At 44.5% G+C, this 14341-nt stretch overlaps 2 protein-coding genes across 2 annotated transcripts in view; one reads left to right on the forward strand and one right to left on the reverse strand.

Annotated features, from left to right (window-relative positions):
• Window positions 1-5188, forward strand: part of tasora (transcription activation suppressor a) — a gene marked incomplete at its 5' end in the record, with an annotated part of 42496 nt that extends 37308 nt beyond the window's left edge. Inside the window, 2 exons of the mRNA XM_080779492.1 lie at window positions 1258-2083; window positions 3283-5188. Of these exons, the coding sequence (XP_080635618.1) occupies window positions 1258-2083; window positions 3283-4222 (1766 nt within the window). The 3' untranslated portion in view covers window positions 4223-5188. The remainder of the gene's footprint in view (window positions 1-1257; window positions 2084-3282) is intronic.
• Window positions 5189-5351: 163 nt separating this feature from the next.
• ccdc66 (coiled-coil domain containing 66) lies at window positions 5352-13622 on the reverse strand. The gene is made up of 20 exons (XM_080777619.1): window positions 13491-13622; window positions 12746-12804; window positions 12389-12411; window positions 12142-12277; window positions 11833-11948; window positions 11202-11442; window positions 10812-10890; window positions 10641-10723; window positions 10502-10548; window positions 10218-10295; window positions 9955-10089; window positions 9530-9807; window positions 9032-9116; window positions 8693-8854; window positions 8402-8552; window positions 8132-8224; window positions 7809-8037; window positions 7338-7720; window positions 6942-7093; window positions 5352-5650 (listed from the first exon to the last, which is right to left on the reverse strand). Exons 1-20 carry the CDS (start codon window positions 13499-13501, stop codon window positions 5564-5566), a joined length of 2628 nt encoding a protein of 875 aa, XP_080633745.1. The 5' UTR covers window positions 13502-13622; the 3' UTR covers window positions 5352-5563.
• Between the last annotated feature and the right edge of the window lie 719 nt (window positions 13623-14341).

The following is a 14341-nucleotide window of genomic DNA, read 5'->3' on the forward strand; positions in this document are numbered from 1 at the left end:
AAATATGTAAATATTACATATAATGGCATTGAATGGAAGCGGACCATTTGTAACACATGTTACAAATGACCCGCTTTTGCAAGTTTTCTTTGCAGTTGCTTACAGACCAGAATGAATGTGAATTCCGTCTAAACACGATGCAAACTAATGAAGAACATAAGCATGAACACATCCATGTGGATTTTTATTCACCAACACCAAAGACAAAAATTGTAGCACACATATACTCCAGGTGTAAAATTATACGCATTTTGAAGGTAAACACTTCAAACTTCCTTGCTGTACACATACTGACGCGATGGCGTCATGGTGGCGTTGACCAATCAAGAGATAACGTCCATGTTACAACCGTGAAGCGTTACAACCTTGGCGGCTCTCCCCTACATTTGTTACTAACATTAGGTTGTGGCGAAGTAGAAACGTGGCGAGCAGATAGTGTGTTTTGGACAAACAGGCTAGGTATTGGTGTTGGTTTGGGTCAACTGGACAAACAGCGTGGTGTTGTTTTGTGTCTGTGTTTGTGTTGGAGCACCTCAGTGTGGCCGTACAGGTCATGTGCAACCTCTTCCACAGAGAGATGGAGACACTAAATCTCAGCTGGACAAACATGTTGGCACGCATGCATCACTGCCTTGCATGCTGTGTGCTACTGTTGAGTCTGTCACTTACTTTGACTGATTTATGGCATTGTCTTTCTGTTAAAATCCAACTATGTTAATTTAAGAAATCTGGCCATATAGGTCATTGTTTATTCTCTGTGCACACGTGTAGCCTATTGTATGTCAGACTGTATGTCTGTCCCAGTCACAATCCTTTAGTAATTAGGCTGTGGAAATATTCAGGACAAAACAATGGTACATTTCCAATAACCCATCCGTTACTACATGTGGAGTCAACTCCCGCCATTTATTTCTTCCCATAGTGCGTGGCGAAGTAGCTCTGGGATGAGTGCGCGTGAAGCGCGCACGAAATTCTAGTATATATATATTGCTTAGCAACATTTTTATTGATTGGAGTCTGACTCCTGAAGGAACGAATTTGGCAAACCTGAATAAATGACAAAATGATCAACAAAGGCATAATATGTTGACCCTTTGGGCACTCATTTCTACAACCAAATCCCGGCTGTGCTGATGATATACAGTTATAACAGCACAACCTTGAGTGTCATATATTGCTTAATTACTGTATGTTTAAGCGATCTTAAATGGCTATGTGTGTATGTAGACTCACAGATTTGTGTGTTGTGTTCACCAGGTGTGGGCAGTAGTGGGCCGAGCACTGAGGACTCTGCCTTGGGTTCTGACCTCTCTCCTCCCTCCCGCGATATCTCCACATCTTCCTCATCTTCCTGCACAGACAATCACCCTCTTCCTCCTCACCCCCTCCCTTCCTCCGTCTCTGACCAGCCGACTCCCAGACAAAGTGCGCCTGGCTCTGCAGCCTCTCACCCTCCCTCCTCTGCCACCTTGTCGTCCTCTGATGAACAACTAATACCCCTGCTTCCATTGGACACAGATTTCGAAGCTCTGCGTTTGGCTATCTCACAGTTCAGGGAGGAACGCCGGGTGCGTAGAGAGGAGCAGCAGGAGACGCCGCGGGTGGAGTTTGGCGTCGGCCCCCACAGCAGCTTCCCCCTTGACTCTAATAGCTCCTCCCCTGTGGGAGGACAGCTTGAACAAATCCATGTTGCACGTAGGGGCTCCAGTACACAAATCCAAGGCACCCACAGCAAGACAACAGAGACCCTTGACTCTGAGCAGGCGGCACAGAAGCGGAAGGAGGCTGTGGGAGTACAGCTTTCACAGACCGGAGCTGTTGGCAAAGCAGGGACAGAACAGGTGAAAGAGAAGCCTGGAAAGCTGTCGGACAGCGAGACCATGTTTAGTGACAGTGACATGTCACTATGTGGCTCTCAGGACAGCTCGACCGTTCAAAGTAAAAACATGGCCACTCAAAGCGTAGACGCTGTTGCCACAGTTCCCAATAGCCACTCGGATGCTGCGGGTTTAGCCACTGGCAACAGAGATGGAGGGCATGCCAGCAGTAGCTACACTAACCCTGCTGGGGGAGACAAAGCCAGGTCCGTGACAATAACCATTCCTACAGTTTCAATTCGATACACATGCACACATAGAGCAAAAATAATTATATACTTTATCCTTTTTTCCAACTTTCGACATCTGAGGGGAGTCGACTTGTGTTAGAACACTAAACCCAACTTTTGTCACACCATCACTAAAGCCGGTTATATTTTACCCGATGTAATATATTCCATAATGAATAGTTCTCATCAAAATATATTAAAGTACAGCAATACATGGCAATTTGAGTTACTCTTCTTTAATAATAACCTAAAAATAAATAAAACTAAAAGTAGATGGCATGGGGGGGTCTTATCATAGGGGGGCTCATGTATCATGTCGCGCAGCTGCACGACATGATACATGAGCGTAGTGTCGTGTGTGTGTGTGTGTGTGTGTGTGTGTGTGTGTGTGTGTGTGTGTGTGTGTGTGTGTGTGTGTGTGTGTGTGTGTCAATTTAACAAAGGTACAGACGATCATAAATCAGAGTGATCGACGTTTGCGCTACTCAAATTGAAGTGGACTTTTTTTCTCCCCCCTGGAAATATAAAAGTCTGGGTTTCGAGGCTACATAGGGACAGACTGACACAGGGACACACATAGCCATTTAAAGGAGTGGTGTGCACTGCTCAAAAATATTCATAAAACAAAAAATTGAGCTGTGAACTGTGAATAACTGGGACAGTGGAAAAGGAAAAGCCCATTGTGGGAGTATTGGATTTATTTTTACCCCCATCACTAAACCTGGGTGAAATTCACTGAATTACATGTGAAGTTCTTATCATCATACATTAGCCAATCAAATCATCACATTCCATGCTCAAACACACCTACACACAAAGCTGGTGCCCCTCAAAAACAGGGATGTGGGCAGGGAAGCAAACCTACCTTCTATGATGTCACTGAGCATCATTAATTAATTTAAGCTACCCAAGGACTCGCCCACCTCAGACATCAGGCATTATGTAAATCACAAACGTCTGGGTGATGCATCACATATGCACTTGCATCATAAGTGTGCAGTCTCTCACTTTGTTTACGAATGCCTGCTTTATTTTGTGTATACCCCCAGGATGTTACTGAATATGTAGTCCATGACATCCTCATCTACATTATGGGTTGTTCTGATCTTAGCGGTCTGTCTCCTAGTTTTTATCCCAACAGTCTGACTTCTTTGTTTTTTTTTCTCTGATCCTAGCGATGACCGGCCAATAGGAGGACTAGTGGCAGCAGCTCCTGGCATCGTGGACAACACAGTAACGGGCTGTGTCACCACGGCAATGGCTCCTGGCAACGTGAACAACACAGGAGGAGTACCCAGCATTGCCACCAGGGTACCGCCTCCTGGCCGGGTGAACAACACAGGAGGAGTACCCAGCATTGCCACCAGGGTACCGCCTGCTGGCCGGGTGAACAACACAGCAGCAATACCCAGCATTGCCACCAGGTTACCGCCTCCTGGCAACGTGAACAACACAGCCGTAACAAGGAGTGTCACCAATGTGGCAGCAGCTCCTGGCAACGTGGACAACACCGTAACGGGTTGTGTCACCACGGTAATGCCTCCTGGCAACATGGACAACACAGCAGCAGTAGCCAAGATTGTCAACTCGGTAACAACAGCTCCCGGCAACATGAAGAACACCACCGTAACACGGAGTGTCACCAATGTCGCGTCGGCTCCTGTTAACGTGAACAACACAGTAACGGCTCCCGGCAACAACACAGCAGCCGTGTCCAGCGGTGTTACCACGGTAACCACTCCCGGCAACGTGAACAACACAGCCGTGACGAGGACTGCCACCACCATGGCTACTACTGTCCCCGGTCCGCCTCTGCCGCGACTCCAGCAGCTCCAACAGCAGATTGTACATCACCAGAACCAACTGCAGCAGCAAAGTCGACACCTCCAGCCTGGACTCCACCCTGGACTGCTTGGCCCTGGTGCCTTAGGCTTCCACCAACACAACCCTCTACTGGGGGCCGGCTTCGGAGGGGCTCTGCTGGGCCCAGGGCCCATGTCCTTTAGGCATCCTTTCTTGTGGGGTGTCCAACAAATGAGGGGCCCCTCCAACCCTGCTATCCAGGGCAACAGCAGGTTCAGAGGATGGCCCAGGGGTGGATTTAACGGAATGTAGAGAAGGGCTCACTCAAAATGGATACCGGGGTACCTCACAGACGCGAAGGGGCCTTTACTCCCCGATAAGACACACAATTGGTTACGCCCTCTCACTAACAGTAACCACCATATCCCTCAAATTCAAAACCAGTCAACAACACTAACGTGGATTGCTACCGTCACCTGATAATCGCCATTATTTTATCTTTTAATCCTTTACCGTCAACCACCATTCTAATTCAGCCGTTCAAATTACATTTTTTATGTTGAAACATAACTATGACTTTATTAACATAACTGTGATTGGACATGGGAGGCTTTTGTGCCGGTGACAAACTGATCCCAAACCAGCACCAGCGGATTTAGTTGAAATCACCCACGTCTCCGGCTTATTCAGAGGCAGGAGTTGGAGTTGGAGTTGAGAGCCCCCAGGTATGAGAGCTAAATGGCTGCTGTGTATATATATGGTCGATCTGGGTTACAACCTTAAGTTAATTGGAGAGCTGATTTGTATATAGTTTAATTTTCCTGAAGCACTTTCCTGAAGCACTTCCTGAAGCACAGACTAAAAACTTGAAATCGTTCAGCAGGAAAGTGGCCAGCATCTTGCTGAATTTTTTTTTTACCTGAGACAATATTTCCATTATAGGACTTGGCAAACATGTCCTCTGTGAAACAGAACACCTCTAACAAAAAGAAGAAATGCATGGAGAAAAAAAAGTTAACAATTCAAAGTTTGAGTTCTTAGTGTTTGTGTTTTATGATTGTTTTCTCTGTGCCGTGAGTTATGAGTTATTTTTTTAAGCATAAAAAGACACAGCCTACCTACACAGGCTCTATTGTATGTTTTTGTACTAAAGGAGTCCAGTCAGGTTGGAACCCCCCAGAGAAGAGGTCTGTGTGGGTGGCCAGTAACATTTTTTTTTATTCTTATTTTTATACCATCTTACTGTCGTTTGTATTAAAACAATGTACATACTGAAAATTAGCATGATTTCCTCTGGAGTTTCTCAACCTCTTTGACCATCACTTAATGTCTCTTACATAACGAATTGAAAAGTTAGATTGTTATAAAAACAAAAGTACTTTATTATTCACACTCACACACCAAAATTACATCTTAAATCAGCAGTTTTTACTTTGTCGTCTCAGAGTTTATAAGCATGTAGTCATTTAAATACAAAGTGGTTTTAACATCCAAGTTTCTAGCACACTGAAGCCACATAGAAACTTAAATACACACAAGCCACAGTTCCAGTTAAAGTGCTGTCAGCTAATTTGAACCAACAAGGTATGCTCAGTGATGCAGGTCGCGTGCTTCAGCATCTACAGGTTCTGGTTGCCATGCCCATTGTCATCCTCACTGGGAGGAGCTGAGATGGTTGTCATGGTGATTCAGGTGGGGATTCAGAGATGACTCCAACTCCCGCTGCTTTTGAAGGAGACCCTAACAGACAGACAGGAAACATCCAGCAACCATGTTAACCAACCATGCATCTAGTATGACACTTCTGCGTGATTTGGGAACCTACGGGAGTGGCTGGCAAACGGTCCCTGGAGGAGTCCCAACCGACCACTTCCATTGGCTGAATAACAACATTGGCTGTTGAAAGGTGGGCTTGCTGAATGTTACGACTGTCAGACCAGCTGTGATAAAAAATAAATACCACTAGGCCTATGTAGTAAAGACACTCGTTACAACCTTACTCAACATAGAGTAAGGTTGTCATGGTGTACATTTTGCAGCATACTTTAAGACCAAAACCTAGAGCGTTCATGTCACACTCAATCTTGTCAGCATAGAAACAATGAAGACTCCATAAATTTATAAACTCTTTTGCTATGACCTATATATTAACCCCCCCCCCACAGGTGAAAAGAAGCGGCTTGGACTCCACGCCTCAAAGGAAGTATGAGGTCAGTCCCTTGCTCTCCCCGGGTTGGCAGAGGAAGTGTAGAGCCCAGGATTACATTAGATAATTGACACTGGGTGGAAAAATGAGTTATAAAATCGTGGGATAAAAAAAGAAAACCCTACTGTATAACTGACTAAGCATCAGTAACAGTTGGCAAATGGATGCTATTACACCAGCAGAGAAGCAATGGAAAGTTGGAAACTACAGTTTCCATTGGATTATAAACTGCTTGGGTGGTATAACTTATAATATCAACCTATAACAGACGAGTGTTTTAATAACACAAGCCTACAACTTAAATATACATGCTGTATAAGGTTGGCGTCGCGGTTTGGAGTCCGCTGTATAGGGTTCCCAAAATCATGCGTCTGCCAAGCACTCCCAAAATCACACATCCCTGCCAGTCTGTCTAAAATGTTCATGGGCAAACACAAACCGAGGGCTGGTCAGTTAATTGTTTGCTCTCTCTCTCCTCCTCACTGGAACGGTCACAAATGCATTTAATACGCGTCAAGAGACACGTTTGACTTAACACGCTTCAGCGGCATCAATGCACCGCAATGGGATGCTCCAAGCAGATGCTTGTGATACTGCGTATGAAGCACATGTGACTGTTTCTATAGCCCAGTTCTTCAGCATTTTGTTTCTCCTTAAAGTGATATTCTCTACCAAAGGGACTAGTCACTAATGCCTACTATATAGTTCTGACATTGTTACAATGATCTTTTAATTCGACTTCATGTTCTGGACCACCATCTAATGACTTAAAAAGGCTTGCCAGTCGTGTGTGTGTGTGTGTGTGTGTGTGTGTGTGTGTGTTACCTGTCTGAGCTGAGCCAGTCCTCTGAGGATCTCCTGCTGTCTGTGTGTTTGTGCATTTGTAGATTTGTTGTGGAGCAGAGAAGGTCTGCCTCTCTCAGTGCAAGGAAGAGGAGCAGGGGGGAGATACGTGGGAGAACTCATCTGGAGGGGATCTGTGGAGAGAAGAGAACTTTGTTATATGTGTGTAAACCCAATACTCACTCACATACACAGCATGTATGTATTGTATTAGAAATCACTTAAACCCTCCAGACTCTATACTTTGACCACTTCTTTGCCTAAAACAACCTATCTACAAGCTTATAGTCTAGATCTGCTATTTCTAGGTTCAAGTGGTTAAACCTCTGTGTTGTGTGTGTTACTGTATGAGTTGGGTTTGTGTTGTCTAGTATTAACCTGTGTGTGGGGTATGTAGTTGGTAAACCTCGTCAGTTCGGATGTAGGGAACAAAGTCCAGCTGGGAGGGTGGGGTGGTGGACAGGTCCGGGTGTAGGCAGGAGCCCTCACTATGTGGGTGTATCTTCTGTCCATGTCTAACAGCAGGAACTGGTGGAGAGCTGGGAGGACCCAGGATAGAGTTAGGACCTTGACCCGGGTTAGAGCTGGGACCCAGGATAGAGTTAGGAGTCGGACCAGGGTTAAGATTATCAGTCCTAGACGGACAGCTCCTCTGCTGCAGAGCCAGAAGGTCCGCCTGTCTCCTCAGCCGTGCCTCCTGTCTGCTCCTCTGGAGGGAGGGCGGGTAACGCTCTGATGCAGGAACGAAATTCTCACTCGGCCTGCCAGGAGAGAGAGATAAGGGAATGAGGAGACGAGAATAGAGATGATAAGATGAATGGAGAGAGAGTGTGTGTGTGTGTGTTGTACCTGTTGACGTTCCAATCTGGTCTCCTCTTTACTCTCTTACTGCTATTGTCTGTTCTGGCAAAGCGCTCGTAGAGGTCTCCGGCTGTCTTTTCTCCTCCCCTCCTTTCACCTTTCCTTTCTCCTCCTTCCCTCTCTACGCCTCTCTCCACTCCAGGCAGCCTGGGGTTCTGCTTGTCATTCCTCCTTCCAGGAGGAGGAGGAGGAGAGAGAAGAGGTGCTGCTACAATGTCTGATGAACCACAATAAAATAGGTTTTACTCTGATGTACTCGTACACAAGATAACAAGGTAACGGTACACATTTAGAAAAGTAGTAGTACTAACCGGTTTGGACAGAGATGTCTCTGCATGGAAAGACAATAGTCTTCTCTTCCTCAGCAGTCTTCTCTGCACCTGCGACCTCCTCCACCTCATTACCTAATAACAAATACCGGCACACATTAATACACTTTAGGGGACAGTCATAGGATTAGTTTCCAAAGCAGATGGCGTGGGTCTGCTAGCTGCCGCTCTCGCCACTGTTCTAGCTCTTATATTGAATTCAGAGATGAATGTAATTTCAAATAAAAGGTTAAAATAAATACAACTATATACCATTGTGTGCTATAGACTCCAGCAGTCTGCCAACATCATGACCTTTCCTGGTGAGTTCTATGAGCCTCTGTTTCTGTTTCAAGTGCAGTGCCTCCTGCTGGGCACTCTGGACACTCTCATATAACAGCTGCTGCCGGAGAAACTGCTTCTCCTATACAGTACACACACACACACACACACACGTTTGTTTAGACTTAGTTTTTGTTGCAGCCTAAATGCACAACTGTCAGTCCACAGCAGGTTGATCAATTGATCACACTATTGTGTGTGTGTGTGTGTGTGTGTGCCTACCTCCTTCTGTCTCTCTCTCAATGTATTTAACTCATATTGTCTCTGTAGTTGTCTCCTCTCCTCCTCCACTCTCCTCTCCTCCATCTGCTCCTCCTCTCTCCTCATCTGCTCCTCTCTCTCCCTCCGTTGCCGACGCTCTTCCACCTGAGCCTCGATCGCCCTCTGGTGATGGGGAGAGAGGGACAGACAGACAGACAGAAAACAAACAAATCCTTTTTGAATGTTCTGCTGTTCCAGCTGACATTGTTTTATTATCTTCTATTGTTCGGTATTGTGTGGTGCAATTCTCAACTGAGGAGATAATGAAATTGACCACGGTGCAAAACACACTCCTCTCACCTGCAGTTCCAGTTGTTTAATTCTCCTCCGCTCTCTCTCCTCTATCTGAGCAGGGTCAAGCAAGGCAGTCATGGTCCGCACGTGACTGGAACACACAAACACATGCGCACGCACGCACCCATGCACGCACACACACACATTAGTCTAATGTAAAAAGAATGTAAACAAACAATACAATTGAAAGTTTGTGCGCTGTTGTTTTGGCCAGGACTCCCTTGTAATATAGATTTTTTTTAATGCTAGGACTATTCCTGGTCAAATAAAGGTGAAATACGGAAACCTTGTATGTCAATTAATTTTCAATGTTTCGTTAAAAGCTCTTGTGGCCTCCCAATTATGGGCATGACATTATAGACAAATCGTTTAAAAACAATAGCAGATCTACAGTACAAGCTCACAACCCATTGCGACACATTGAACTGTTCTTTTTTTTTACACAACACTGTCATACGTTGAAGTCTGTCTATCCACTCATCCGTCCATCTGTCCTCTACCTACCGGTTGATGTATCCTCCAGCAGCAGCAGTGTCAACACTGGCTCTGCCAACACTCTCTGCTCCACCACAGCTGCTCCGGTTGTCCCAAACCAGGGACAGACTGCTGGAGGGGACCCTGCCCACCTCCGAGTCCACCCGCTCTGTACCTCTACCTGGGGCCGTAGGCAGGGTGGACGAGGACAGGGTGGTTGGGGGTAAGGTGGAGGTAGGTAGAGGAACAGGAGTTCTTCTCATGTGCAGGGAGTCAAAGTGCATGGCCCAATGCTCATAGTCTTCTGTCTGGAGAGACGGAACACAGTGCGAGTTTAACATGGTGGTCCCGCATTGCAAGAGACCTTAGTTACTTTTCCAGCACTGTGCAGTGTTTCTTGTGTATTGCCCAAGAAACACTACACCAGACATGTCTTTCTAGTTTCTATACTGTACCTGGCTGAGGAGGTCTTTCTCCTGCCTCCTCCTCGTAGTGTTCTCCATTTTCTGTCTGTCCAACTGCTCCAGCCACCACCTCCTCTCCTCTCCTCTCTTCTCTTCTCCTTTAACACACTCTTCTGCGTAGTCCTCCTACACACAACACGTTGATATGTCAGTCAGTGGCACTGTGTGTGTGTGTGTGTGTGTGTGTGTGTGTGTGTGTGTGTGTGTGTGTGTGTGTGTGTGTGTGTGTGTGTGTGTGTGTGTATATGTCTTACTCTCCGTCTGAAGTTTGATTTGAAGACAGCAGGCAACTCTCTGGCAGAGCACTGAGCTGACAATGCACCATCGCCATCCTGTTGAAACACACCCATTATTAACCCATTCTGACCTGAGATCAGATTCATACGAGGTTTCCACTGGACACACACTGGTCTGATTAAAGAAGAGAGAAATGCCATTGATTGCATTGTAAGGTATTCATGTATTCTGAATGTGTTGTGATGATGATAGGTCGATAATATGATAATCGGTGTTGGTGGTGAGATTAGTAACATCATACCTGTCTCTCTGCTGCTACTCTGTTCTGCTTCACAGCTACCTGCTCATCTACAGTGCACACACAAACTTGATTTAGCATTTTATGTACAGTGTGTGTGTGTGTGTGTGTGTGTGTGTGTGTGTGTGTGTGTGTACTGTACCTAGTTCCCTCCTCCACCGAGTCTTCTTGTCATTCTGAGAAACTCTGCTCTCAGTTTCTCTGTCTCCCAACCAGATCAATACACTGTTTGAAACACACACACACGTCGCACAGTTATTATATATTTGTAGCTTGTTCATGTCTGTCAGAAACATGTATTAATTCTCCTCACTTGTTCTCCTTCTCCTCCGATGTGCCAGTTCCACTATCAGGGCTCTCTCCAGCTGCCTCCGTCACTGTGGAGTCACACCCTAGCCAGAGCAAAAGGAACACAGTGGTGATGTTTAGCATGGCACCGTCACGTTTGTGTATGACTGAGTCAAGTGTTCTGGAGATTATCCAGTATCTGTTATAAATAAATAAATTTACATTTGATTGTGGTTTTCAGATTGATTTTCAAATGCAATTTCACAAATTCATTAGTGAGGCTCTCCATGGTAACATATGGCGGTAACAGACAAATGCTCTGAATTTTGTTTTGTCTGTTCTTGATGACTGTGCTTCTCTATGATGTTATTTTATTTTAACCAGTGATTTTTCCCCATCCTCCTATTCAGCTGACCGTGCCAATGTTGTTCCTCTTCTGAGCTCTGATTGGCGGAGGCTGAGTTGTGAATGGAGCTGATAAGCTGCTGCAGCTGCTGATTGGTCAGATACACCACACCTTCCTTCAATCCTGCTACCCCATTGGCCAGGGAGTTCAGCCGAATGTGATTAAGGCCCGCCGTGACCTCATTGGTTGGTAGTCCTGTTTTACAATTGGTGATGCTAGAGGGCATGTTTTTGGACCCGTTGTCTGAAATCTACATGTGCGCGCACACACACACGGACACACACACACGGACACACACACACACACACACACACACACACACACACACACACACACACACACACACACACACACACACACAACACACAATTAGCGTCCGAAAGCTTGGAGACCACCTGGTTCAAAGTGCAGTACCTTAGTATTTTGCTTGTTGTGACAGAACTTAAGGAAGCACTAAACACAATGGAATTAAGTAAATATACGGTAGCTAAACCGTCTAAGTGTTGAACCTAAACTACATACCGGCCACCAGCAAAGCAAACCCACACTGTGGGACATTTCATTAAATAAATATGTTTACAATTATTATTGTATTAAATTATTCTTGAAATAATACATAAACAGAAGAATCACGTCTTACCCTGGCTTCAGCCCCTCCCACTGCACGGTGATTGGTTTTTGGAGTGTTGCGTGATGTCAGTGGCTTCGTTCCACTCCTTCCTGTTGCATCGTGGGTAGAGGAGGTGGAAGAGGTACCTGCATAGAGTTATATATACAGTAAAGCTCTCGTAGCCTGTAGCTTTTATTGAGAGGGAAAAGGAACTTGCCGCCGCCTGTTGTTCCTGTCTGTCTCGACTACAAAACAATACTACAACATGACGTAACGATATCATCCGCCCCCGCCCGGATCATATACCGAAATGAAATGGTGCCCAGGCTACTTGGGTACCTGCTGCTGTAAATCTTGTCCTCCTCCTGGCCTCCCTGTGTTTGCCAGTCACCTCCTCCCTCTGCAGCTCCTCCTCCAGACGAGACGCTTGTCTGCTTCTCTGACCAACAGGAGTTTTCCATGACGTGGTAGACAGCTAACAGACACACAGATATCCGAACAAATAGATAAGAACACACCGATATGAGAACACACTGATACGAATAGTTAGTGGCAACAGAGCAGTGCCATAATCAGCTAGTCCTACCTTAGCCGGCTTCTTCTCAGCTCCTGCAGTAGAACATAAACAGTTAACAGTGCCCCATTCAAATTAATGGGATCACGTTCAACAACAGTGATGATATTATTTCAATTAGTATTATTATTATAATTATTGTTGTTCGATTAATGCATGCGATTAATTTAGACTATACATGTGGTAATAAATAAATAAAGGGTAAAAAGATAAATAAATATTAAATACTAATGATAGTTGTTTTACCCAGCAGTCAAAAACATTATTTTCTGTTTGTAACATGAAACAAAGACATTCACCTTTTGGTTACCGGTAAGTCGAAATAGCACAAACATGTTAACAAAGTTGGAAGTGTCTTTACTGTCTTACCATGGTTGAGTAGAATTAGTCTGGGTTTTCCATTCTCAAGTTCAAACAGTAAACCATCTCTGTGTTAAAAAACAGAGGGGATAAGTCAGACTTTAAATGTGACATAAACTGAGTGAGTCTCATTATGTATTGTCTTGTTTACGGTCTGAATGGATTCTGTTCTGCCAGTCGTCCAGTAGTCAGTAGTCCTCTGTGATAAACATCAGTCAAGACTCAAATTGTACTTGATATTTCATAGTGGAACTTTTCCACTAAGAAAAATATTAAGCTGAACGATTATGGCTACTGGAACATATAGCTGCATGGTTGCAGACTTGCAGAGAGACATGATCAAACAGGGCCATGCTATAACAACATACAGGTATTATAACATTTATAACCGTCCTCGCCGATGCGCGCGCCGAGTTTGAAGTCGGTCGGTCCCCTATGGTCGGTCCTCATGAGCACATGACATGACCATAGTCATTAAAGTCAGTATTTTATGGGCATAGCGGTCAGATCTATGGCTCTAAATGTAGCTACGCCACGCCGTATGTATGTACGGCGATAACCTAGAAATTGAACCTCGTGCTGCTTTAACGCGGCTGCATATCTGATTTTTATTTGAGTATTGTTTATAACATTAACTATGCTGTATGTTTTCAAACTGTAAACGCTGCCGAAACATGCTAATCTCCCACAGCGGATGGCCTAATACGTTAGCTGCGCTATCGCTGTTTTAAAATAAATAGAAAGACAAACTTACCCAAGGTTCATGTTTGCAGTTAATTGACTAAACGTGAATTTAAAACCTCAAATTGGCAAGCAAACGGAGCGCTATTAGAAGAAAGGCATTTTATCTGTCTGTCAACTACAATACTGTGTATGTCGGTTGCTGACAGTGACAACGACCAATAACGACGTCACTGACTGGTTGAAAATCCGGCTCCATATGACCAATCACAACGCGTGTGTGTGTGTGTGTGTGTGTGTGTGTGTGCGTGTGTATAATACGTCACACACACACACGCACACACATCAGTATTTTATGGGCTGTAATTGTATTATATGTGTCATTTTCAGTGTAAGGCCATAATAATACATTAAAATTTGTTTTTTTAGGACAAAAGCATCTCAAAGGTAAAAAATATGTGTGCGATGTACTGGAATGTACGGAATGACACATGAAATCAAATATGTGCCTGTGATATAGGCCTAATCAAAATAAAAGTTTTCCTGTCAGAAACAAAATCTAAGCAGTATTAAAGCATTTGATATACAACCTTGTCATGATTGTAAAACAAAACACGCATATAATCTTATTTAATTTTATATAAACGCTTAACATTACACTAAATTACATTTTAATGGCGTAGGGCCTACATTTATATGAATGACAGAATTTCTGACTTTATTCATAAATAACAATTAAGGAATAGACACCTGACACCCCAAAGAACATAAAATAAACTGTTTTATAAGGAATTGTAATCGCTGATTTATTTTTTGGGTACCTAGAAAACCTTATAGCCTACGTCTTTGATACATATAATTATATCTTATTCTTAATGATGAATATAAAAATTGGCCGACCAGCGGGCCAGCGGACCACGTTGT

Source organism: Protomyctophum bolini, assembly GCF_963924005.1.
Source record: "Protomyctophum bolini genome assembly, chromosome: 2".
In the NCBI taxonomy this organism is placed as follows: domain Eukaryota; kingdom Metazoa; phylum Chordata; class Actinopteri; order Myctophiformes; family Myctophidae; genus Protomyctophum; species Protomyctophum bolini.